The sequence below is a fragment of the Cavia porcellus genome, unplaced genomic scaffold, assembly GCF_034190915.1.
Source record: "Cavia porcellus strain 051 isolate PalLab524CR breed Dunkin Hartley unplaced genomic scaffold, mCavPor4.1 scaffold_23, whole genome shotgun sequence".
In the NCBI taxonomy this organism is placed as follows: Eukaryota; Metazoa; Chordata; class Mammalia; order Rodentia; family Caviidae; genus Cavia; species Cavia porcellus.
In genome coordinates, this window is record NW_026947506.1 from 53881849 (window position 1) to 53907806 (window position 25958).

The window sequence follows — 25958 nt, forward strand, 5'->3', positions numbered from 1 at the left end:
TATAGTTCAGCAGTGCAGCACCTACCTGGCAAGCACAAGGTTCTGAATTCCCCCCAAAAAAGTTATATACTGATCACACTCTGTCGAGTGCTTTTTTCAGCCAGTTCCTGCTTTTGCATAACTACAAAACTCAGAATCACTCCTCCTGAGCTGCCAGTACCTACACATCCATCCATCTCTCCGCCCCAGGGAACTCTGTATTTGACCAGAGCCATACACCTGGTACCTGGAACACCCCTAACAGTGAGGACAGCTAAGCCCCAGGCTGATCACAGCCTTCACCATAGCCTGGGATTGAGTAGTTGAAAGAGCCGGGGTACTGGAGCAGGTTGGGGTGCACAGACCCTTCTGGTACTCCCCTCCTGTGTCACAGGCAGGAAACAGAGGCAGAGGAAAGAAGGTGCTGCTGATTCCCTGAAGCATCCTGGCGAGTGCTGTCCTTTGAATGAGGCTGGTGTGAGCTTCCATGAGGGTTGAGACCAAGCGGATGGCAGTGAACATGCCCTGAGGCTCCCAGCCTGGCTTGCACAAGTGCCTTTTGAAAATATCCACGGTAATGGCAAAGGACAAAGGAAGTGCCCCTCAGGCACAGGTCATACAATGCCCTGTGTCAGCAGCGCAGGATGGAATGAGACAGTGGCCTGAGTCACAGAGCCAGGCGTGTTCTCCTCGGCGCCCAGAAGCCCAGCAACTGTGTCAGCCTGGAGGAGCCTCAGCTCAGCACGAGCGCTCTGCTTTCCCTCAAATGCAAATGCTCTGCATTTAAACTCTCATTCAGTGCTCATTTGCTTCTCTGGATCAGACCTTTGTGGATCAGAAAGCGTCCAGGTGTGGCCATGTTTGGAGACAGCACCCACTTCAAGAGGCATCAGCAGACGCAGCGGGGCCCGCAATGTGAGTCACACAGAGGGTGCCCCAAGTCTGGCTGGGAGATGGTGTGAACCAACTGATCTCCACCCTAAACCTGGACTCACAGGGGCTGAGAGCGGCAGGAACAAAAAGACACATTCCTGTGGCAGGGTGGGTCCCTGGAAGGATGCTGTGAGCCATGACCAGGACGAACAAACTCTGTTTCCATCCCCAAGGAACCGGGTCAGGATGAGCCCAGATGAGCTGGGCTTCTCTCAGTGGATGGCACCCTGTGAACTCGCCACACTTCCCTTCACCTCCTGGAATCCAGTGAGGGGACTGTGTGCCCAGCCACACCAGCTTCTGATCCAGAGCAGGGGCTCTGTCTCTCCACAGGTGATGGCAGAGGAAGCCTGAGAATCAGGAAAGGTGCTTCTCCATCCTCTCTTGTGGTTCACTTCAAAATATACATGAATATACAAGACCCAGTGCAAATCTAACACATATCCAACGAGTATACAAAAGGTCAAAGACACTGTCCCCATCAGTGACCCCATTGGTGACCACGGAAAGGGGCTAACGCAGGGTGTAAACCACCAGCTAGAGGGAGACTACGGCAAACACTCTGTGTTTATCTAACTTCCTGCAGGGACCCCACAAGGAGAAGGAGTTCGGACTGCAGCTGGGTATGACTTTTCCACTTGGGTGACTTCCCAGGGCCCTGCTGCATCCCAGTACTGGGACTCAGTCCCAGGATGGGCTCCTATTAGGAGGTTTCCTGCAGCGCTAGAGATCTCTGCAGTGGACGGGAAGTGCTGAGGACTCAGTCCAGAAGGACAAGCCTGGGGGACAACAGACAAAGCCATCAGGATTCCAGCCAGGCAGCCCCGAGTGGTATGAAAACATCTCAGCCAGAAAGCAAACCGTCCCAGCCAAGAAAGTGGGTACAGCCTTTCCCAAATGGTGTCCCACAGCACCCAGCCCATGGGTCTGCAGCAGCCTCCCACCAACCCCATGGTCCCACCTGCAGACAGACCCCAAAACTGCCCTAGAGACACAAGACAGGCAGCCTCAGCCCTAGGTGACCACCTGGCCCTGCCCAGCCCAGCCTGCCCCATGCCCTGATGCCCTTTGGTTCTGTGCCAGGGCTACATGGACCTCAGCGACCTTGTCCTCTCTGGAGCAAGGCTGGAGCAGAAAAGGGGACCTGGGCTCATCCCATGCACACTTTTCATCTCCTCAAGGGACAGAGAAGTGAAAGATGGGGTGTAAGGAAGCCCTCTAACAAGGCTGGGACCTGTCCCACTCCTGCCCTCTCCTGCCTGGAAAGGAGTTTTCCTGGGCCAAGCCAGTCATCCAAGTTCTGGTCACCAGTACAAGGGTTATCTGGTGGCCTGATGAACCAACTCCAGGGATACCCACTGTGGGGTACCAAGGCCACCCCAGCCCTGACCTCAGGACTACAGGGGCAGTTTGCCCTACACACGCAGTGGGCAGTAGAGGAAAGAAATGACCAGGATACAGATGTCACTCTGTGAATGTGCCCTCCTATGACTCCGGGTGCTCTGTGGGTTTCTGCAGCCCGGGTCACTTGTCCCAAACTCCAGCACACAGCAGGCCAAGGACACGGGTCTGGCATGGCCCTCACACAGCCCTCACACAGCCCTCACACAGCCCTCACAGGCCGCCTTACCGTGGCTAACTCGTCAAACTTGCCGAAGAGCTCGTTGAGCAGTTTCACCAGCTCCTGCGCCGTGCACTGGGACGCCAAGCCTGTGAAGCCTACGATGTCTGCAAACAGGATGCTGCAAGGGACAGAAGGACAGAAGGGTTCCTGAGGAATGATCACCTGGACTCACAAATGTCCCCACTTCCCAGCCCTGTTAGCACACAGCATCCCACTAAACACAGGCTGGGTCAGTGTGCCTGCAGGACAAGGACACCGCTCCTGATCACCCAAGCCCTGCCTCAGCCTCTGGGACATTCATCTCCCATGCAAGTCCTTCGCACTACACAGGGTAACACTGTCTGCTATTACTAGTCCTGCCCCGCTTCCAGAGGTCAGGCGAGCTGGTGGCAGCCGAGGGTACACAGAAACGGTGAGCCTGTCCACCCCACCTCCAGGGCTGGGGATGGATGGGCAAGTACTCTACCACTGCGCTACACTCCCAGCCTGAGAGAGAGCTTAAAATCTCTTAAAATATGGTGTTGAACTTCATTCCAGCTGTTCTTGGTTCTTTAACTCTGAAATTTCCCGATCTAGATCCCACACACACAGCCAAAACTCCTCAGGGAAAATGAGGGCACCACGTAATAGGGAGCCAGCACTGGTGGACAACAGAGGGTGTCACCCAAGAAGAGCCAGTTCCAGAGGGACAGGAAGCAGCAAGGGTCTGGAGCCGGACCGGGGGACTGTCTGTTGCCACCAGCCACAGCGAGGACACCCCAGTGACATGTCCAGCTCTTCCTCAAGCCCAAACCTTACTCTGTAAGATGAGAATAAAATGAGGGTCCCTGTGGGACCTAGGACAGCTGAGCCACTGCTGGACTTATGTCCAAGGTTTGTCATCTACCCATCCCTCCACTAGCACATCTGCCACGTGCTTCCCAAGGCTGAACTTGCCAGTGCCATTCTGGACACTTGGGACTCTGTAGTGAAGGAAAGGTTCAAATGCACATCACTGCCCTCGGCGGGTGTCTGCTGTATCCTAAGCAGAGGGACACTTAATAAAAGTCAAAAGTGACACATGTAACAGTCTATCACTGAAGCAGAGGAGATGGATGTGCAGTTGTGTGTCGCTATGTAAGAGGTGACTTCTGCAAGGCAGGAGGTGTCAGGCCCATGGAAACCAGGATGGCAGGGTCCCAGGAAGGCAGCAGGTACACAGACACCAGAAGGGCAGGGTCCCAAAGAAGGGAACAGCACATATTGACTGCTCCTGTGAGTTTAACTGGAGACAGAATTTTTTTCCTTTTATCTCCTATTGTTTCTTTTTTTTTTTTTTTTTTTTTTTTATTTAAGAGGAAAAAGAGAAAAACACAAAACAAACCAAAGCGGCGTAAGGGTACACGCAATACAGAACTACAAAACAAAACAAAACAAAACAAAACAAAAAACCATAACAGTAAGAAATTACCTGCTAGTAGATTACACACTATTTTCTTGAAAATAGTTCCTCAAATCACAGTATCAAAGAACACAAGGTGGACACTCAAACAGGGAGACTGCAAACAGCTGTGTTCAATGTTCCAAAAACATTGATAAAGTCAGCTATTTAACACCCCCAAACACACTTGCTGTTATATCCGTTAGAGCTCCTTTTCTTTTTTTTTTTTTTCCCTCTCTTTTTTACAACAAAATTTACACATCTTGGATTTTATTACTCCTTAGTGCTTATTACTTTCTTTGGGGGGGGGGAGAATACAGTCAAATATGGCAAAACAAAGCTGTCAGTCAATACCAAGGATAGACGTAGCACATGGTGTAGAACAGAGTACAAGTTTATCAACAATGGTTATCAACGTTGTCCCTTGTTTCCTTAAAAAGAATTGTCTATCTTATTAGATATTATAAAGTTGGACAAAACAGTAGAGAACAAGACCAATAAAACTTAGGCGTTGTAAACATTACAGGACTTCCAAAGAAGACAATAGTCAAACCAGAATGGGTATCTTAGGGAATCTTATTGTCTTCAAAGTAGTTGCCTATGTCTTCAAACTTGATACTATCATATAGAATGGAACAGAGTCTAATCAGTCAAAACAAGATCGTGGGAGTACTACAGGACTTCAAAACAAGTTAATAGGAAATCGAAAAGAGTTACTATTTATATATCCTAATTTTTTTGAATTTTTTCTTTAATTAAGACAAACATAAGAAATGACTAAATAATTTTTTTTGAAACAGTAAGGGGGAGATTGAGATAAAACAGGACATAACAATATAACAATAGAGGTCACAGCATGACTGTTTCAATAACCTAGTACTTCACCACCTTATAACCTGACTTAATAGTAGTTACCATAGTGTCTTTTTCCTTGAAATATTTGGGTAAAACTTCATATACTCTAGCTTCAAATATTTTCATATCAAGAAGCCCAGAATAAAGCCTTTCTAATTAATGAGTGAAAACTTTATAAGGCTTCAAGGCCACCTAATGGGGAATCATGATTACCACATATTTTTATATATTTGAATCATTACTTACGTTAGGGAAACTATTCGGTATTCACACATGCGAGATTGATTTATTTCACTTATGAGTATGGTCTCAAGCTGTGCCCATTTATTGATAAATATCTCAATGTGATCCTTCTTTATAGCTGAATAATACTCCATTGTATAGAAATACCACAACCTCTGAATACGCTGTCCACTTCTAGCTCCTGCGTTTCTGATGAGAAACCAGCCACTAGTGATACTGAAGCTGCCCGTGGATGTAGAGCTGTCTGTCTCCTGCTGCTGGAAAGATGGTCTCCACACCTTCAGGTCTGTTTGGTGCAGCTATGTCTTGCTGTGGGCTTCTTGGAGCTCATTCATCTTGGAGATTAATGAACTTCTTGAGTGTATAAATTCATGTCTTTGAAAAATGGGTATTTTGGCCATCACGTCTCCTGATATTTCTCTGCCTCTTCCTCTCCTCTGCTGGGTTGATGGTGTCCCAAAAACTTTGGCATTCTCTTAATTTCTTTCATCCATGTCTTCATTCCATTCTTCAGACTAGAAAATCTCCATGGATTGATCTTCAAGTTCCCTGATTCTTTCTCTGCCACGCAACTTGGCTGAGCCCTCTAGCAGATTTTTTACTTCTTTTACTGTACTTTTCAAATTTGGAGTTTCTATTTCATTCATTGGTTCTTTAAATAACTTATACTCTCTGTTGCTGCTCTCTATTTAATGAGAAGTTATTCTCGTGGTTTCTGGCTTAGTCATTTTCCTTGTTGCTGGTCCAAAATACCCAACACCCCAACTTCAAGGAGGAAAGTTTTATTTTGGCTTATGGTTTCAGAAGTTTCACTCCATGTTTGTCACCAAAAAGGCACGGTGGAAGGACTTGATTTAGGACAGCTGCTCACATCATGGCAGCCAGGAAGCAGAGGAGTTGGGAGGGAGATGAACTCTTCCAGGCCATGCCTCCAAGGACCAGCCTTTTCCAACCAGATCCACCTCCTAAAAGCCCACTCAGCTGTAACACCACCGTGATCCAGTCACCTTCCAAAAGCCCTGCCCATGAGTCCACAGGGCAGTGGGGGAACATTCTACACCTATCCCACAACAGTTTAACGATGCAGACAGTTTGTTCTTTAAACACATTTAAACTAACTGATGTAAAATTTTTGTCCAAGAAGTCCAATGTCTAGACGGTCTCAGGAACAGACAGTTTCAATTCACTGCTCTCTCAGTCCTGAGTATTAGTCATGTTTTTTAATTTTTCACCTCCAACACATTTCTACTGAGGACTGAGAAACACAATGCAGTGACTCTAGAGATCAGATCACCCTCCCACTCCAGGGATCAGGGTTGTTGCTGTTTAATTTTGATCTTGTCTGCTTCGTGACTTCTCTGAACTAATTCTGCATACCCTTGTTCCTCTGAAATTCCTAGAATTATTCCTAGAGGCTTCCAAAGCACTGGTACATCTCACCCCCGAGCTTCTCCTTGTATTTACTTGGTGACTCTCTGTGCCTAAACTGTTTCCAACACCCAAGGCATCCATCGTAAAACACCGGCCTGCACTGCCTCCCACAGATGTTCTGAGCAAAGGCAGCCACATTGGGCTCTCAGTCAGGTCCAGAGAAGGCAAATGTGATAAGCAAGATTTTCCAGGAAAGTTCCAGACAGGTCAGACCATGACACCTTGCTGTAAAGGGATCCCGGAAACAGCACCTGCCCCACTCCGCCCTCCTCCAGTGCTGGTCAGCTTGCCGACATTCACTGTGATGGACACTGGTTTCTTAAGCTATCACAGAGCTGAGGGGACAGGAAGATGAGGATGGAGCAAGGCAAAAAGCCAAAATTTCCTGAGTTGGTGCAAAACTGCAGTTCATTTCCAGAGTCCTGAGGGCTTCTTCCTGCATTGCATATGTGTCCTTGGAGGTGAGGGTTTTCAGATGTGCTCTGTCCACCACTGGATGACATCCACCCACTGCAGATTGGCAATGGCAATGAAGTTTGGGCATCAGACCGAGCGTGGAAGAGTCTAATGATGACGGTGAAAAGAGTGAGAGATAGTCACATCTGGGATACAGAAAGACATCTCAACAGCTGCTGGCAGGTAGCTGAGGTGCACAGCGGAGCCAATGCCTGGAGTCACAGGGCAGTGAGTTTCCAGGGTATCTCAGAGGCTTGGACCTGCATACAAAGCAGCATCCCAGAAGCTCCCAGGGAGCAAGAAGCTGACCAGGGGAGCCGCAACCCCAGAAGACATTTTAAAACAACTTCTTTCTGGGAAGAACTGAACATGAGATCAAATCTCTTAATCTTAAAAGAAAAATTTTACACTGTTATTAACCATTACTGGTGCGATCTTATGGAACCAATCTCTAAAGCTTATGTATCTAGCCTGAAATATTTTGGTCCTTCACTAGTGTCTCCTCAGGTCCCTTTCTCCTTCCCTGGGAACCATCATGTCACCTATAGGTCATTATTTGCTGAGAGCAACTGAACTGCAAAATTTACTACAGGGGAATAAAGAATCCAAGTAGAATAAAGGATCAGTGACCTATGAGTCCCACAACTTTAGAAACTTCACAAAAGTGGGTTCACCCAGTATTGGGCTCTTGCTGATGGGCTTATTTTAGTTGGCATAATGCCCTCAACTTTTACTTACATAGTCTTATAGAACTTCCTTCTTTTTAAAAGGCAAAAAGTGGCCTTTTGATGCCCGCATGACTTATTCTTGAAGTTTTTAAGCAACATCATTGCATAAAAAGTGTGTGTGCGGTGTACAACTTGATGTTCTGAAACCCATATATCACATGCCTATTATGACTATCACAATCAAGCTCATTAACACAGCAATCATAATTACACAGTCACCAGTCTTTGTAGAGTGAGAAGATTAAACTTAAAATTTAGGGTGCTGGAGATTTCTCTCAGTCACATAAACACCTGCCGTGCAACCACGCAGTCGTGAGTTCAATTCCCGGCACCAAAACAAAAAAACCTTACAAGTTCTCCTCTTGGCAAATTTCAAGGCTACATCACCACTAACTGCCATCACTGTATTTACATTAGATCTCCATACTTACTCAGTTTGCATGACTAAAAGTGAGGGTTAACCTAAACCTAACCCTAAACCCTAAGCCTTAAACCCTAACTGTAATTCTAACCGTAACCCTAATCCAAAACCCTAAACTCAAACTACCCTCTCACCACCATTCCTGTCTTCTTTTCTCTCAGCTTCTGGCAAATCAGCTGTCTGGTTTTTTCCTCTCTTCTCCTTCAGTGACTCCCACACTGTGCATGGTGAGCACCTCTAGTGATTCCCTTAAATTTCTTCTTTCCTCTCCATAGTTTTTCTCTTCTTGATCCTCTGACTGAATTATTTCTAGGCTCACTGATCTTTTATTCTTCCTGGATCCTTTATTCACCTTTAGTAAGTTTTTCAGTTCAGTTGCTGTGGTCTTCAGCTCGAGGATTTCTGACACTTGCGTGCATTTTCCATTTCTTTGTTGAAGCTCTCTTTGTTTGGGCATCACTCTTTTGACCTCAGTGAGCAACTTCATGAGAGTCCCTTTTAACTCCCTGCCAAGTAATCCACTGAAGTCTGTGTCAGTAGGGTATATTTCTGGAGGTCATCTTATTCCTTTGGTTGAAGCATGTCAGTGTGGTTCTTTGTTTTTCTTAACTGTCCGTTGGCATCCAGAGGCAGCAGGAACCTTACCCAGTCTTCAGGCCTGCTGCAAGCCGCAGAGGTTCCATCAATCACCCCAGCCCGAGACTCTGGGGCCTTTATCTACTGTCTCCCCGCTGTCGCTCCTGCCTGCCCACTCTGTGCTGGGAACTGGGGTGAAGGCTATGGTGGCTTTCAGCACAAGCTGCTCAGAAACCCAGGACTGGAGAGATAGATGCTCACACTTTGGGCAGCCCCCGAGAAGCAGGAGAACCAGTCACAATGACCAGTCTCCCTCCCAGGTGAAAGTTAAGCTGGGATTTTTCATCTTCTCACTCTGTGCTGAGCTGGGGAGGTCACTGATGTCAACCAGCTCATGTCACCAGGAAGCCCGAGTCCAGTGCCCTTCTGAAGGCGCCAAGGCTCCAGCTCACTGGAAGTTCTCCCTGCTGGTGGTCCGATCTCAGCAGAGAGCAGGGTCGATGTATCATGCATACCCTTACCCAGTAACGAGATGCAGTGAGTGTACAGGCAAGGCAAACGCTAGTGTGTCCTGGTCCTAGGTCACTGGCCAGGGAGCCCTGCACACAGGCTTCACCGGACAAACCCTCCATGTCCTCAGCTATGAACTGGAGGTAATACGTACAGGTCATTAGTACTGCCACGCCACGTAGAACAAAGTGTTTAGCCAAGAGGCTCTGAGCACCATTTCTGGAGTCATCTCAGGCTTGAATGCTGGCTCTTCTGCTCCCTGCCAGACACTCAGGGCTTTACCCCACACATTTCAGCATACTGCTCTGTGCTCCCCACAGCAGCAGGACAGCAGCAGCAGGACAGCAGGGAGAAAGGGCTCACACGTAAGCTCAGGGCAGTGCCTATGAGCTCCCAGCCAGGGCTGATTACCCACATTGGCATGGCACACACGGGCTGCTCAAGCCCTGATGGCACCATCTTCAATTCACGTCTGTCTCATCCCCACCTCACATTCATCATGACCCCACCCCCTCCCAGTCACCCCTGCCCTCCATCATCCTCTCCCCAGCTCCCCCAACCCCCTGCAAGCCAGGTCCCCGCCAGCCCTACCTCACGTTGTCGTGCCTCTGGATGTAAATCTTGTGGAAAATCCTCTCGGGGGGCTTCAGGAAGTCCTCCTTCATCTCCATGGCAACATTCCGGGGCAGGAGGCTCATGAGCAGCCGCTCCTGTTCAGGAGAGGAGCCCACATAAGGCAGCAGGATCACCTTCTCCCTTGGAGCCCCTCTGGGTGAGGGCAGAAGGAAGAGCTGGACCTGGCCAGGGCCCACAGACCCCTCAGACACAGTGAACCACACTCAGGCCCGCGGACCCTGCCCAGTGCCCGGGCCTGGAGCACACTGAGCAGCGAGCCATCTTGTACTAGGAGCCCTGGCTGGCTGAGCTGGCTGAGCTGGCTGAGCCCTTGTGCCACAGGGACACAGATGCACAAAGGCCACCGTCTCCCACCAGGGCCCTGCTGAGGCCATCAGTCCCCTCCTGGCTGCACGTGGCCTCAAAAGGTTTTAGGGCAGCCCACCACACTGAGTTGGGGAAATGTCCTTGTGCTTATCAACACACTGGCCCTTGGGTGATATTCCAGACTTGCCCAAAACTAACTACTAGCCAGGTGGGGAAACTGAGGCAAAGCCACTGGAAAGTACTATGGACAGATAAGTTAGGCAGAAATGTTACAGGCCGTCAGTACAGAGAATGGGACCACATCACAGCTGTGACTGGAGGTGCATGTGGGTGACCAGGACTTTCTGAGGCAACTCTTCCTGTCAAGGTCCCCTTTCTCTCCATGTCCACTTGCCATGCAGCTTGCTTCCCCTTGGAAGGACATTGCCTAAGGGTCGACACTGGCAATCTTACGGCTACCCACTGTTTTGTCCCATCCCACGCCCACACAGGTTGGAAATTCTAATCTTTCCCCTGTATCATTTGGATGTCTTGATATCATTCGTGTAACAGCAGTGTAGGGCAGGGGCTGGGCTTTCCAGGGTCTCAGGGAGAATCCACAGGCATCTGGGATGACCAACCAGGCGCAGCCCTGGTCGGGGCCCTCAGAGACCCACAGGGGCCATGAGGCAGTGTCCTCATCCCTCAACCCACCTGCCCACTGCGGTCACTGTGCGGCCACTGCTCCAACGGGGGGCCTGGGCTCCAGGTCACCAGCCTGCTGCCCTGTGCAGGGTGTGTGAGGACAGGGGACAGAGAGCCACAGGCAGAGAGGCCAGGCATCCAGGCAGGAGGACCCTGACCTCCAGAACAGAGACACCTGGGCCACTAGGCCACAGTGCCAACCTCAACAGAAGGAAAGGCTGGGCACCGGGTTGGGCACAGGGGCCAGCGTGGCACGGGGCACTGAGAGGTGGCTACAGCAGTCAGTGAGCCAGAGGTCCTCTCCACTGCAGGCATCCCAAGGAAGCACCCTGTTTTTATCAGGGACCTTGGTGGCCGGGAAAGAGAACCATGTTTTCCAGCCTCCCATTCATCTCCCATGCCAAGGAGAAATCAGACCGAGGTCACCCAGGACACCACGGTTTGGACAGAAGCCCTGAAGTGAGCTGCTTTGCTCCAGCACATACCCTGCCAGGGTGGTCACAGGCTGGAGCTTCCAAAGCTGTCAGCCAAAATCGATCTTTTCTCTTAATAAGCTACCCCAGTATTTCATTATAGTGACAGACAGCTGACCAACACTGGGAACTTCTGTAATATCCCTGAAAGTGCTTCTCCCATGCCTTTCTCCCATGCAATGGTTGGGGACACAGCCACAATGGCTGGATCTCCAGCTACCATCTTGGCTCATGAGGATGAAAGCTCTACACCAGAGACCTAGGACGGGAACTCAAACCAAGCCCAGGTTGGTGAGGGATGCTGGATCAGACGGACCAGGGCACCAGAAGACACCAGGCATTAAGAGAGCTGTTTCACTTAAGTCTCTTTGTGAAATTGCTGACAGCTGCTTCTTCTTCTGACCAAGGACCCAGTATAAGCTCCCTGCTTTAAAAGCCAGTACCTGCTGATAAGCAAGACTAAAGCACACACCCTTTTGCATGCACTGGATGCAAAAGGGCCATCTGATAAGACCCAGCACTCCTTCCGGATTAAAAACAAAGCAACCTGATACAAATGAGCTCATCACATAATGCAGAGTTAACCTGACTGGTTTCCAGGCTCCAGTCTGCTCTGAAGCCGTAAATGTAATAAGTATTAACATTGGAAACAGGCAGTGATGCGATAAATCCCAATCAACAAAATGAGACCCGCAGCCAGAAATCAAAGGGCAAAAGGTTATTGTGACTCCGGATTGACCATGGATCATACCAAGGATCGCCCTGTCCCATGAAGGCAATATTAAAACCTTAATGTGCTTATTTTGACGATCAATGTGTGATTGAAGTAAATATGCTAAGATTAATACAAATTAGACATCTGAAAGACGCTGCCAGGCAGGGCTTCCGGGGAAGGTGGGGCTGCTTCCTCCTCCCAGCCCCACTGCAGCCCTGGAGGCTGCCATCAGCAAAGGCAGAGATCTGAGTTCAAGAAAGGATGAGAAAGTGGATTCCCTGGGCTTCCAGTCTGCACCAGCATCCCCACCCACACCAGCAAAATCCAAGTCACCAGGCTGGACATCCACCCTCCCTGCTGACACTGGGTAGTGTCACAGAAGGCCACAGAGGGAGCCAAGCCTGTCACCTCCACCTGCCGGCTATATGTACCCCTTCCCACCCCACAGGGTCAGTGAGGACCCAGCACTGCTCTCCTGCTCCTGCCCTGGGAACCTCGCTCCTTCCTGGGCAATATGCAGGGGTCAGCAGAGGCCCAGCATGATGCCTGGACTCCTATCCTCCTGGGCAGTAAAGAGACCATGGGTCCCTGATCCCTACCTAACTGCTGTCACAGAAAACCAGCCCAGCCATGCACAGTGGCACGCACCTGTGAGCCCGAGGCAGGAAGATCACAAGGTTCCATTCAGCCCGGCCAATTTAGCAAATTAGTGAGGTCCTGTTGCATAAAAAATAAAAAGGAGCCAGGGTGGTGGTGCCCATGTGTAATCCCAGCACTCCAGGAGCCTGAGCAGGAGGATCCCAGGTTCAACCGCAGCCTGAGCGATTTAGCAACTTAGTGAGTGAGACTCTGTCTCGAGATGTAAAAACCTTTAAAAAGGAGTCGCCTGGGAATACAGTGAGGTTCAGTTCCCAGCGCCAAGATGGGCAGAGAGGCAGGCTGAGGATGCCGCTCAGCATGAAGGCCCTGGTTCAATCCCTAGATCGTGGAAAGAAAGAAGAAAGGGAGACATAGAGGGATGGAGGGAGGAGGAAAATCAGCCCAAACAGAAGGTGTGAACAAGAAACACAGCCTCACACACAGAACCTGCCAGTGCCCAGGTTCCAGTGAAAAAACACCCCTCGTCGTGCCAAAAACTGTAAGGCGCGTGGGCTCTGCACCAAGACAGCACACAGAGAGGACGGAAAAACTGACAGAGACCTCAAAGCAGCCATCGTCGGCGATTCAGTAAAGACACACCCAACAGTACGGTAGGCCACAGTAACCCTTAGGGAGATGCCAGCGATTAGACCACACACGCGGGCGGTAACCCAGCCGAATGGGTTTTCCTTGATACAGACCCGGTTCAATGCTGAATATCATAAGGCACAACATAGCATAGGACCAAAAGTAAAAATCACACAGCAGTTGGCGCTGACAAGGAATATAACAAAAGCTCTATTCCTGATGAAAACTTTCAGGGAAAGAGGAAGAGAGAATTTCCTCAACTTGACAAAGAACACCCCCAAGAAACCTACAGCCAGCGTCACCCTGAAGGCTGGGACATTGGGCATGACCAGGGCATGACCAGCAGGACATCGGCCCTGTCACTCACACTCAGTGTCACACTGAAGGACACAGACCAGAAGGAAGAAATAAGAGTAATGGGCTGGGCTGCACAGGGAACGCAAAGGTCGGTACAAACACAAAAACAAAGCAAAGCCTAAAGACACCCAGAACAGACAATTCAGATAAATTTGTAACACAGGTACAAAATCAACATACAAAATCAGCTGCATTTTTACAGGCTAACAATGAACGCATAGCACCTGACGCTAAAAATATTGTATGTACTATGCAATTTACCACAGCTCAAAAAAAAAAAAGAAATACTTGGGTATAGATTTAACCAGGTACAGAATCTGGACACCAAAGACTACAAAATACTGATTAAGGAGGTCAGAGAAAAACTAAATAAATGGAACATACTTTTATGGATTGAAAGATTCAATATAGTAAAGATGCAAATTCTCTCCAAATAAATACACAATTTAACACCAAGTCTATCAACATCCCAGCAACATCTCTATAGATAGAAATAAGATGGTTCTAAAATTCATACAGAAAGACAAGGAATGAGAAGGACTAACATTTTTTTAAAAAACCAACAAGATGGAAAGAATCACCCTACTCAGTCTTAAAAGTTTGTATTCTTTTAGAAAGCAGTAATAATCACCACTATGTGTATTGGTAAAAGGATCAACACACAAAACATTACAATGTCTCACTGCCTAAAACCCAGAATAATACCACATAAATACGTCCAATTGGTTTTTATCAAAGGTCTGAAAATCACTCAGTGGAGGATGGGTAGTCTTTGCAGCAAAGACAAGAGCAACTGCATATCCACAGCCATAAAAACAAACCTTGGCTTAGATCTCACGCCTTCCCCCAAAATTAACTTAAAGGTTTAACTCTAAGCTATAAAACTCTTAGAAGAAAACTCATGAGAAAATCTTCAGGAACTAATGCTCGTCTCTGAAGATTTAACTTCAGACCAAGGAAAAAGGAACAGACTTATTTATTAATGTATTCATCCAACCACGTGTTTGTCTGTACAATTAAAAATTGCTAAGTAAAATCTCATCAAAATGAAACATGTTTGTTCAGCGAGTCGCTGTTAGAGGACCAAAAGACAAGCTCCGAGCAGGGACAGAAGATTTGCAAACCATGTCGTCAACCAAGGACTCGGGTCCAACACATGAGGAATTCTCAGAGCTCAGCAAACTCATGCAAAACCCAAAGAAAGTGAGCCACAGACAAGAACACAGACATCACTGGGAGCATGATGCCCAGACACTCTGGGAAATCATCGAGCTATTTCTCAATCAATTAAGCATGCAGACACCACAGGATCCACGACTGGACCTCCAGGCTTTCATGTGAGCTCCATTAATGCCTACGCTCACATGAAAACCACTTCATAAACATTCACGGCAGTTGTATTTGTTTTTTGTTTGTTTGTTTGTTTGTTTGTTTGTTGTCATTTTCCTTTTTATCGGTACCGGGGATCCAACTCACGACTGCCTGCTTGCAAGGCAGGTAACAGCGCCAAATGGTAAGCTACCAAGCTGTCCTCCAGTGGTAAACAAGCTGTGTCACAGCCACCGCAAGGAACAGCACTGAAAACACAGGGAACAAACTACTGGTACGTTCGGCAAGGGAATCGCGCCAGTCCCCGAGCTCTGCAGACTCCACTTCATGCTACCTGGGAACAAACTCATGGACATGGAGAAAAGGCCTGAGGGCTGGAGGGGGAGCTGAGTGGCTCCCTAAGGCAGCTGCGTGGCGGTGGCCGTGGGTGCTGTGGGGATGCCCTGGGTCCTGCCCTGCTCACACCCACCTCCTGGCCGTGCCCCGTGCAAGATGTCACCACCGCAGACAGGCGTGAAGGGCACACGGACTCTCTTCGGGCTGTTTCTTACAACTCTGCTAATCTACGGTGTTGGTTTTTTTTAAGTAAAATTTAAAAGCTAACAGATTCCAAGTGGTTCTGAGTGTGCAGGAAACCGCCCTCTGTGCATTCCCCGTGGGAATGGAAAATGGCGTGGCTGCTTGGGAAAACAACCCGGTAGTGAGTTCCTCCAAAGGTGAACTACAGAGTTATCCCGTGGCCCAGGGACTCCACTCCCTCAAGAGAAATGAAAACGTAAGTCCACAACAAGCACACATGAATGAATCTTCATGGCCGAAGAATGGAAACAGCCCAACTATTTATGGGATGCAAGTGGAGAAAACACATTGTGGCCCATCCATACTGTGGAATAATACTTGGCGGTGAAAAGGAATAAAATACTGATAAATGCTACAATATCACTGCACCTTCTCTTAGTCACTTTCCTGGTCGCTGAGACAAAATACAGACCCAGGCAACTTAACAGAGCAGAGGTCTACTTTGGCTCAATCCTTGCACAGGTAGTGGCATGGTGGAAGAACTCAGCGGAAGAACGCTGCACCAGCCTGACCACCAGGAAGCTGCCAGTGAAGGGCAGAGCCAATAGGAGACCCTCCCAGGCCACACCCACAGTGACATCATGCCCCGCCTCCTAACAGCCAGGCAGCCCTAAATCCCCACGATCCAATCGCCTTCCAAACACAAGAGACCCGGATTTTAGATCTCGATAAACTTTAAGGGAATAAATGCTAATAGACACAAGTTTCTTTAGACAGTAATGAAAATATCCTAAAATCAGATTACCGCATAATTCTATATAATGCTAAGATTACTCACCAAATTAAATAAGATCACTTAATCAGGTTATTAACAAAGTTAAGATTACACACAAGTACATATTAAATAAAATTAACATGAGCTTGAGATTATGATATAACTATAATAAGAGTAATTCTGTGCATATTTTTAAATGCAGCTCACTATTTCAATCTTCCGTCATGGTAGATCAACTCTTAATGAAGCTGTTTTTAAAACAAAGCATAAATAACAACCGTCATGGTGCTAAGAATACAGCGGCCAGATTAAAAATCCACCCTGTGTTATTTAAGTGAAAATTTTCTTTCTCTTGACAAATTTCCCCGCGCACTGGGAACTCAGAATTGCTCCATTTACCTTGTTAGGAGACCAAATTGAGTGTGTGCTTTAAATAGCTGCTCGCTATCTCTGGAACTCCGACTTAGCAGGGGCAGTGAAGGGGCAGTACAGCCCTGGGGGACCCAGGACGGTGAGGCTTGGGGACCTGGGGAGACGAGGTCCCGTGCCTCGCACTTCGGGAGGAAGCACAAGCTAAAGGGAGGCTTCCCGGGCGGGCTGTGGGGGTGGCAGAGGAGTTAGAGGCCTCAGAAACCGAGACGACCTTCAGACACTCCTGGCAGGCAGAAACTCCAAGGTGAGACTGCAGTGGGGGGCTGTGAACACCCCACAGTCCCCAGGAGTCAACGAGTTGTCCTTCCAACCCATAGCCCCCTTTATCCACGTCATGGGAGACAGAGTTCAGGTTTGGGGACCTGACTGTCCTTTCCCAAAATTAACACTGGTGGCTTCCTGGTTTCTACCTGGCAAACTCCTACACATCCTTCAAAGCCCTGATCATACCTACTCCTCCACACCCATCCATGGTTGTTGGGGACCTCTCTCAACCCCTCCTCTGGAACTCTGCTGCACAGCCATGATGTCATGGGATCATCTTTCATCAGTGCCTGGTGGCCTGTATGCTCTCCCAAGGCAGGGGCATCTGCCCAGTTCCCGGGGCTGCAGGAAAGCAGTGTGGAAGCAGGGACTGAGCCCAGAGGAGCAGGAAGCTACGGGGCAGCCGTGCTCTCCACATCCCAGGAAGCCGCTCCATCCTCCCCACAGGGGGGCAGCACAGCACAGGGGCCACCAAGTCCCACCCCGACCCTCACATGCTCTCCACTCGTGTTCGTGGCAGGGGCTCCCAGGGCTGCCAGCCATCAGCCACCACCCGGCCACCCAGATAGGACACAGGTCTGTTCTTCTCCCCTCGTGTCCCCAGGCCGGGGTCACCCTGCCCTCCTCCTCCTGCCCATTCCAAGCTAGGGGGCACAGTGTGTCTCCAGTGTCCCCCTTGACCCTGTACACCAGGGGGTACTGCCCTGGGGCCCTCCCTGGCCCACCCAGGTAAGGACTGTGATGCAGAGAGAAACCAACAGGGACCATCCTCCCTCCCACACTCTTCCTGGGAGGCCTGCGCAGAGGCTGTCCGCCTTGGGGGTGGGACAGGGAGGGCTGGCAGGTCCCAAGCCCAGGCCCAGGGACAGTGTGTAAGCTGCCCACGGCCACAGCCTGCAGGGTCCACCGCAGCTCAGGGCAGAGCAGGAAAGGCAGAAAGAACCAAAGGAAGGGTCAGGCCACTGCCCATGCCTACCCACCACCCAGAGCCAGGACCACTCCCTCTCCCCTTTCTCAGAGCCTGGCCCCTGGAGACAGTGAGAGGCACTGTGCTGGGCACACACATTCCTCTGGGGCCCAGCCAGCCTCTCACCCACCAGGTCCTGCACACAGCACTTGCCTGGCTCAGAGGAGCACAGTGCTGGGTGAGGGTGGTGGCTGGATCTGTGTCCCCTGAAATTCCAGGCTGCGCCCAAGCCCCAATGTGACTGTCCCTGGGGACAGAGCCCTGAAGGAAGTAATTGCCGTAAAATGAGGCCACCAGGGTGAGTCCTACTCACTGGCACCCTATTGAGAAGAGAGCGGGACAGACACAGCACAGCTGTGATCCCAGGCACGACCACGAGGTCACAGCCAGAAGTGCCACCAGCCAGCTGAGGAGAGAGGCCTCGGAACTGCCATCCCATTCTGTAGCCTCCTGAACTGTGAGAATCCGACTGCCACTAAAGCCACCTGTCTGTGGCCCTCTGTCCAGCACCCAGGGCTGATGGAGCTGGCACCTAGTGACTCTGCGGCTCTCCCTGGGTCAGGTCGGTCACACCAGGCTGTTGCTGCAGCCATGCTGTCCTTGTGACCTCACTGACTGACACCCGACACCCTCCAGTTCTGTCTTCCTACCTGAGTCGGGGCTGCCTTCCACCAAATGGGTTCCCTACAGCCACTGGCCAGGTGCTCACGCCGGCCAAGTGTCTCCAGTGCCACGAGTCATCTCACCTCATCATGCTGGGCACGCTGGGCCTGGGGGTCCAATCTTCTGTGACCTGGGCTACAGACCAGGCCACCTCCTCTAGACCACAGGCTGCCCGCAGCCCAGTGCACCCCAAATCAGCACCAGTGTGGGGCGAGCCCAAGTGGGCTCCAGGACCTCCCCTGCCAGCCATACCCAGGCTGTCTTGGTGCCAGTGGCTCCCAGGGCTTGGCTTTGCCACCCAGACGAGGACCAGGAGGACCTAGTGAGACAGATGAGAAGCATCTGACCTCTCTCACTTTTCCCTGCACTGGGCAGAGGGCCTCGACTTGGCCAGCAGCTCATGCCTGTCCTTTTGCTCCCCGGGCACCCCAGTAACCTGGGACAGTTTGCTTCAGTGTCCTCCCAGGCTAACAGCCCACTGTTCCCCATCCCGACAAGAGTGCAGCCAGCCAGGCCAAATGGACCCCACCCCATCCCCTGCTTCAGTCTACACTGTGGCCTTTTGGAGAACGGAGAGGGCTCCTGGGAGTGGCTGAGATCAGGAAAGGTGGGATCTGGGTCCCTTATCTGCACACAGCATTCACAGTAGGCCTTCCAGAAGATTCCCTGGCTTGGGCCCTTAGTCTCACTAACCAGGTCTGCAGCAGCTACCCACACAGCCTACCCAGGCTCCCAGGGTGCAGTCCAGGAGGGCTCCCCCCTGTGTGCGGGCTCCAGTGCTGCAGCACGACCACAAAGACTCACTGTGACGTCCTGTAAACCTGCTCGGGATTTATTCCCGAGTGTGGGTTCCAAAAGCCCTGTGGGTCTATGGAGGATCTTATCCTGAGAGGTGCGGCAGAAAACAGGCACTCAGAGCTGCTGACCGCACAGAGCTGCAGAGACCAGCAGCCCTCAGAGACCGGCAGCAGAGACCCAGCTCCCAGCAGGGTGGCCCTGTGGTGCCCGGTTCAAGCTGGCATCAGACAGTGGCAGTGTTTGTGTCAACTGTTGGGATCCAGCATTACCCGGGGCCAGAACTACCAGCAGAGCTATGCTTTGCTGATTCATGATTTCCATCTGAACTGAGTCAAAGAACCCCAGGCTGAGTAGCAACACAGAGACAGCAGAGTGGCCACCTGCTTCAACCACCATAGAGACTTTGACAAAAGAGAAACACAGTAGGTAAGCAGATGGCTGGGGCCCACATACCCACAGCCCCTGGCATGGACTATGGTACCTCCTGCTTATTGGCGCCATAGGAGAAATTCTGATGCAAGAGTGACAATAGCGTGACCCATTGCACTGGGAGCAGCATGACTCCACCAGGGCAGCAGAGACCCAGGACCCCTCAGGCACAGGCTGTAGCTGCCAGGGGCTTGGACCCCTCCACATGGAAGCAGACATGCAGAGTCCAGGCCAGAGAGGGTTCTACTAAGGGCAACAAGGTGAGGGGCACCCCAGAGGGAGAGAAACTCAAGATAAGTAAGGCTCCCAAGGAGGACACTCCGAGGTGAAGCCATCATCCCTGAACAGAGAACCAATCAGAATAGTGCTGCTTTCCATTCTTCATTTGATCCTGGGGCTGCTGTTTGCAGGACCAATCAGAAGATGCTCTTTTCAGTAGCCTTCATTTGCATGTGGGCACAACCAATCAAAAAGCACTCTATCGGATCCTTCATTTACATACAATAGGAAACCAAGCCAGGGCCAGTGTTTGAGCTTTGTTTTGATGGGAGGTGAGGTCATTTCAGCAAATTCAAAGTCTGTAAGAGGCAACTTAGCTGTTTAGCTTACAAATACTGATAGGCAGCTAGCAAGGAACAGGGCATTGCCTTATGATGACATTCCAGATGACATGGCTGTATTTGAATAAATGTAGATTTTGTACATGAACATATGAAAAAAGTATAGAGTATGGTGCATGAAAAATGTAGTCTGTTGTACATAAAAAATAAAATATCCCCTGAAAATAAGTCTTACTACATTTTTTAGAACAAAAGTTAATGTAAGACCCAGTCTTATTTTAAGGGAAATATGGTAGCTAATCTCAGAAATGTAAAAACAAATATGGGGAGAACAGTAAGAGTTAAGGTAAGCACAGGCAGCTAAGGATTCTTACTCCCAGGAAAGAAACTCTTCAGGTGGAACAAACCCCATGAGAAGTTAGCCACCCTCCCAGCACCTGGGCTGGGAGCTCGGCTTGCAGGAATTCAAAGACACAAAAAAACGGGCTTTTCTTTAAACTCTGCATGAGAAAGCCTGAGTCTCAACTGCTTATTTTAATCCCACAGGGCCACCTATGATAGCTGACTGACACTGGACACTGAGCCAATTCCCATGCTCTGCTTATCATCCAAGATCCTAGAGAAAGTGCTTCCCTGGCAATCCACTTCCAGGACCCCTCCTGACATCCAGAAGCTTTCTTTCTTCTTATAATTCCGATATGCACTCCTGTTTACTGATTCCTTTTTGTCCACGATTTCATTCTTCAACCTCAGGAGTCGATGGCCCAGGTGGTGTGTTATCAGTTCCAAAGGAATCAGCTTCTGGCTCGCTGACAATTCGGGTATGTTTTCCTGGGGTAGAGCAGAGAATCTTCTAGAAGTATGGTAAGTGCCACAAGGGCATTCAAGAGTCTGCTCCCTGTCCCTGCCTTCCCTCCCAGTCCCTTGAGTGCTAAGGCCATCCTGAAAAGGTCATTAGGTGGCCCTCTCAGAATGCATGGCTAGGATTAGCAGACCTCACGCCTCCATCGACCCCAAATCCCAGAACGCTGCCTGGTCACCTTGGAAACCCATCAGAAAGATGCTGCAGATAACCGACCTGATGTCCCTAGCAAGACACGTGATAGACGCGCTGATTTGTGACTTTTTTTTCACAGTTCTGGAGATTGAACACAGCGCCTTTGCACACAGCTATACCCCAGTGCTCTTTTTTTAATTTTGAGATAGGAACTCACTAAGTTGTTAAAAGTTGTCCAGACTGGCCTTGAACCTGTGATCCTCCTGCCTCAGTCTCCCATAGTGCTGGGAATACAGGCATGTGCCCCACACCTTGATGACTTATGACCTTCTTTATTCTGTGGCTGTTGTAAAGCTTCTGTAACCCTGCCCAGGCAGAACACGTCTGTCATTCAGGAACCTGAACCCACATTCCTGGGCCATGGGCACTCAGATTTGGCTCAGGATAAACTAATTTCTATTTCCTTTAAAAGCCGAGTTGTTATTTCAAGTCCCTGCCAGAGAACTCCCAGCCCAGGACAATGTGGGCAGTCAGACCTGGCCACCTTGACGGAAGCCAGGCTGGACCCAGCATAGTCATCTATGGACGCTGAATAATCAAGGCTGAGGGACCCCATATAAACAACCCCTCCTCCACGAGGATGCTGGAGAAATGAGTGCCACTGAGGCACAGAGCACTCAGCAGGTCCAGGCTGGTCAGTTCCAAGCAGCCCTGAGGTAGGACAGAGGAAATAAGGATAGGTAGAAAGGAGACAAGGGGCACTCGGGATTTTAAAATTGTGCTTTTACAAAACCCTACAGCTTCAGGACACAAGCCTAGTTTAAAATGTTTTCTCTCTTCTCCCAAGACACAATAAATCTGGGCAGTTCCCTTTCCCCTGAAAATTGGCCTTTTCACCTGCACGTAGACCACCTCTTTCCATCTGAAAATTGTGATTATCCTGGAGGAAGCAGCAGAATTGTGGGCAGCAGACCTCAGCTTGGAACACATGCAGCTGGCTTGCATTCCAACAGGCCCTGTCCCTGGGTAACAGGGCAGACTGAGAACATGTTTCCTAGATCACGCATCTTGAAGACACCCCAAGACACCTTAAACGTTCCCAGCTCCAGATCATAATGCACCTCTGTCTCTTGAGAACCCGAATCCTATTTCTTGGAGTGCGCACTTTAAATACCTGCTTAATAAATCCCTTTATGCCTCTCACTAGCTTCCACTGTGGTAGTCAGCGAACCTGCAGCTTAACTATGTGGGTAGAGTGGGTTAGGGCCCTATCTGACATAGGCGTTGTCACTTGCGACACGAGGAGATCGTCTCCAGGGCTGGGGAATGGTACGGATGAGAAAAGGCCCTGCGGCCTCCACTTTCAGCCCTGCCAGGGGTCACTGGGCAGAGGGCTGCTATTTTCAAGATACCATGCATCCCATCAAGTCCTTGGGATGAGACAAGGGGCTTTTAAAGCAGAGGATTCTGTGTCTCAGAATAGCGAACCTGTGCCCCACAGACCCAGGAGTTCAGGGCTGGCCACGGGGCACAGCCTGTGTGTGTCTGGCATGTCACAGGGAGAAGTGTGTCCCCAGCCCCCCAGCCATACAAGCCCCTGCCTGCCAAGTGCCCTGAGCCATGCACCCCCTGCAGGGCAGAGAGAACTGACCCCCTATCCCCTATGTGTGACTCTGTGCTGGACCCAGGCTCCCATCAGAGCCTTGATCCCCCAACATGTCCAGAGGCCTCTCCCGCCAGTGTCAGGGACTCAGACACAGCCCAGCACACGTGCATGAGCTGTGCACAGTTATCCTGGCAGCCACCTTGGCCACATCTCCCTCCAGCTTTGCCCACCAGGGCACGGGGATGGGGTCAGGGACTCTGCCCCACATCCTACAACCTCCTGCTCAAGACTCAGACCCGATCCAGCATGGAGCCAAGTTCCCCAAGGTCCCTGCCGGGAATGAAGGGACAGCACAAAGGACGTTACACACGCTGTGTGAAGTTCTAGCCGAGAGTCATTAACGGCTGCAAACACAAAGGCAGTGCTAAGAGAGGGAAATGTTAATTACCCAGCAAGACTGCCCGCCCGGCATGCAGAAACACCACGCTGTGCCTCATTAATATTCCTAATACATACGTTACTATACTCATCTAACACATGCTAATCAGAAACTAAAGTTAAATTTAATAAATACAAATAAAATGATCTAGCTGGATGTGGGAAGAAAATACAGAAGAAGCAAAACCTAGGGAGGCAAGGTGATCTAGGCAGACGTGCAAGACTCACACATACACTGTGCAGTGCACACACACGTGCACACACCGCGCATGCCCATCCACACGTCCACCCTCAGCAGCGCACATGGACAGCAGCCACCTTTCTACCACCGCTTACTTCTACTAGGACACAAAGACTGGCTTTCACTGCGATGTCAACAGGTGAAGAGAAATGGCGTTCAGATGTACAGGCACTACTAGGGCTGCCAACGTGCCAGGAGACCCCCTTCAACTCCTAGGCACCCCAGAAACACCAGCACACCCTGGGTCCGCTCGGCCACAATGAGCCAAGGGTGCTGAAGACTCCTATGCCAGGTCCCTGGCCAGCAGGGCAGGGCAAGCCACAGATTCACATGCTCCTAAGGTGTGGCCAGGACCCACCTGGTCCTCCCGAGGCCAGGGAAGCCTGTCCAGCTGCATCCGGAAGACAAGCACTGGATGCCACCCCTGTCACCGCCCATGACTGATGAGCAGCTCAGCCCCTGCAGTGCGCCCAGGCCCATTGGTATCTCTGGGCCCCACACACCAACTGACACCCAGATCGCAGCCCCTGCCAGCAAGGGGGAAGCCCAGGCTCAGGAAAGCCATCGTAGCTGCCCGTCGGCAGCTCCCCGTGCCCTCACCTGCTTCTCGTTCTCATCCTCCAGCCGCAGGCGGTCCTCGATGCAGCCACGGGCCTGCAGGAAGGCCTTCCTCTGTGAGCGCTCTGTCACAATGCGCACAAACACGCCATACATATTCACGCCCACGAAGAGCAGCGCGTTGGCCCCGAGCTGTAGGGAACAAAGCAGATACAGTGTGTGGGCCTGGATGGGCAGGCATGGGAGGGATACAGCCCGGGCCCTCCACAGCCCCACATCAGCCCCAAGAGGCCACAGCCACCCAGACCCACAGCACAGGCAGCCACAGGAGGCTGGGCACAAGCACAGACACATGCGTGCCCACCCTGTATGTGGCAGTGAGTCAAGTGGACTCCAAGGCCAGCGCTGCAAGCTGAAGTTTGTCCCCCTAGATTCACATGTAGATGTCTTAACCCCAGGACCTCAGCGTGTAACAGTATTTACACATGGGGCTATTAACACAGTACTGAAATGAGGTCACTAGGCTGGCCCGAGCCAATCTCACAAGTGGCCTCTAAGAACAGGACATCAGGCCAGGGACACGGGGAAGATGGTCTACAAGCAGATGACCCAGAAGAAACCAGCCCTGCAACTCCCTCAGCCTGGATGCCCAGCCTCCAGCACTGGGCAGAAACCATTTCTGTTCCTTAAACTCCTCCTAGAGAGTAACAGAGGAAGAACTACTGTCCTCAGGGCCTCCCTGGAACATTCTAAGGAGGCTCAGGGAAAGTGAGCTGGCTAAAGCAAAACCCAGGAGCAGACACCATGAGGAGACACAGTGCCTACAAATTTGTCCCCATGGGGTCCTGGGGCTTCCCTGCTGAGGCCAGCTGCAAAGGCCTAGTCAGAAGGGACACTGCTGCTTTGGTCACAACTGGATCCCAAATGAGGACTGGTGGTGCACGTCTAATAATCCTGGCACTCTGGGAGCAGAGGATCTCAACTTAGCCTGGACAACTTAACGAGACCCTGTCTCCAAATTAAAAAATAAAAAATACAGAAGAGGCAGAGGCACAGCTCAGGGCAAGGCTCTCTCTCAGGCTCCACAGAGGTGTGGAAGAGACAAGAACAGGATCCCGGGAATGCAGCATTTCTGCCTTCCTCCTCCTGAACCAGCTACAGGCAAACTCTCACAGGACTGAAAACAGAATTCTCGGGACAAAGGACACCCTACCTGGTCACATGGCCAGATGCGGTGGCCCAACCCAGAATGAGGCTCAGCTCCAGGTATCAGCCCTGGCTGCTGGCCCAGCAGGACACTTGGTCTAGTCTGTCCCCAGTGTCCCAGGCCACAGGCTCAGGGCCAGACAGACACTTCTCATGAGCCACACAGGACTGTGACAGGGGCCCCTGCAGGGAGCACCCACCCCACCCATACAGGACACAGGCACCATGTGAGTCCTCCTCCATCGGCTGCTGGAAGGAGAGGATTTCTTCATCTGATTAAACCCAGCATTTCCACCTCTGCCCCAGGGAATGAGAATCTGTAGTTCCCAGATGTCACCAGCCCTGGTAGACGCACTACAAATGCCCCAGACATGACCGAACGCTGCACATCATGGGACACAACACTGGGGCATGCAGGCAGGGGTCCAAGGACAGAACTCCCAGGAGGGATAGGGCCACCCTGACCGAGGGGAGCCACAGGCAGAGCAGGGGTCTCCAGCAGCCTGCAGAGGAGACCTGGCAGTGCCTGGTACTCCTGGGTGCTGAGCCAGGCAGCAGATGGGACAGTCCACAGAGAGGGGGCAGAGCTGGGCAGCAGAAAA

At 50.7% G+C, this 25958-nt stretch overlaps 1 protein-coding gene across 1 annotated transcript in view; it reads right to left on the reverse strand.

Moving 5' to 3' along the window:
* Adcy1 (adenylate cyclase 1) overlaps positions 1 to 25958 on the reverse strand; it is a 92220-nt gene that overhangs the window by 54166 nt on the left and 12096 nt on the right. The window contains exons 2-4 of the mRNA XM_005001916.4: positions 24193 to 24342; positions 9768 to 9886; positions 2543 to 2654 (exon numbers count right to left, since the gene is read on the reverse strand). Of these exons, the coding sequence (XP_005001973.3) occupies positions 2543 to 2654; positions 9768 to 9886; positions 24193 to 24342 (381 nt within the window). The remainder of the gene's footprint in view (positions 1 to 2542; positions 2655 to 9767; positions 9887 to 24192; positions 24343 to 25958) is intronic.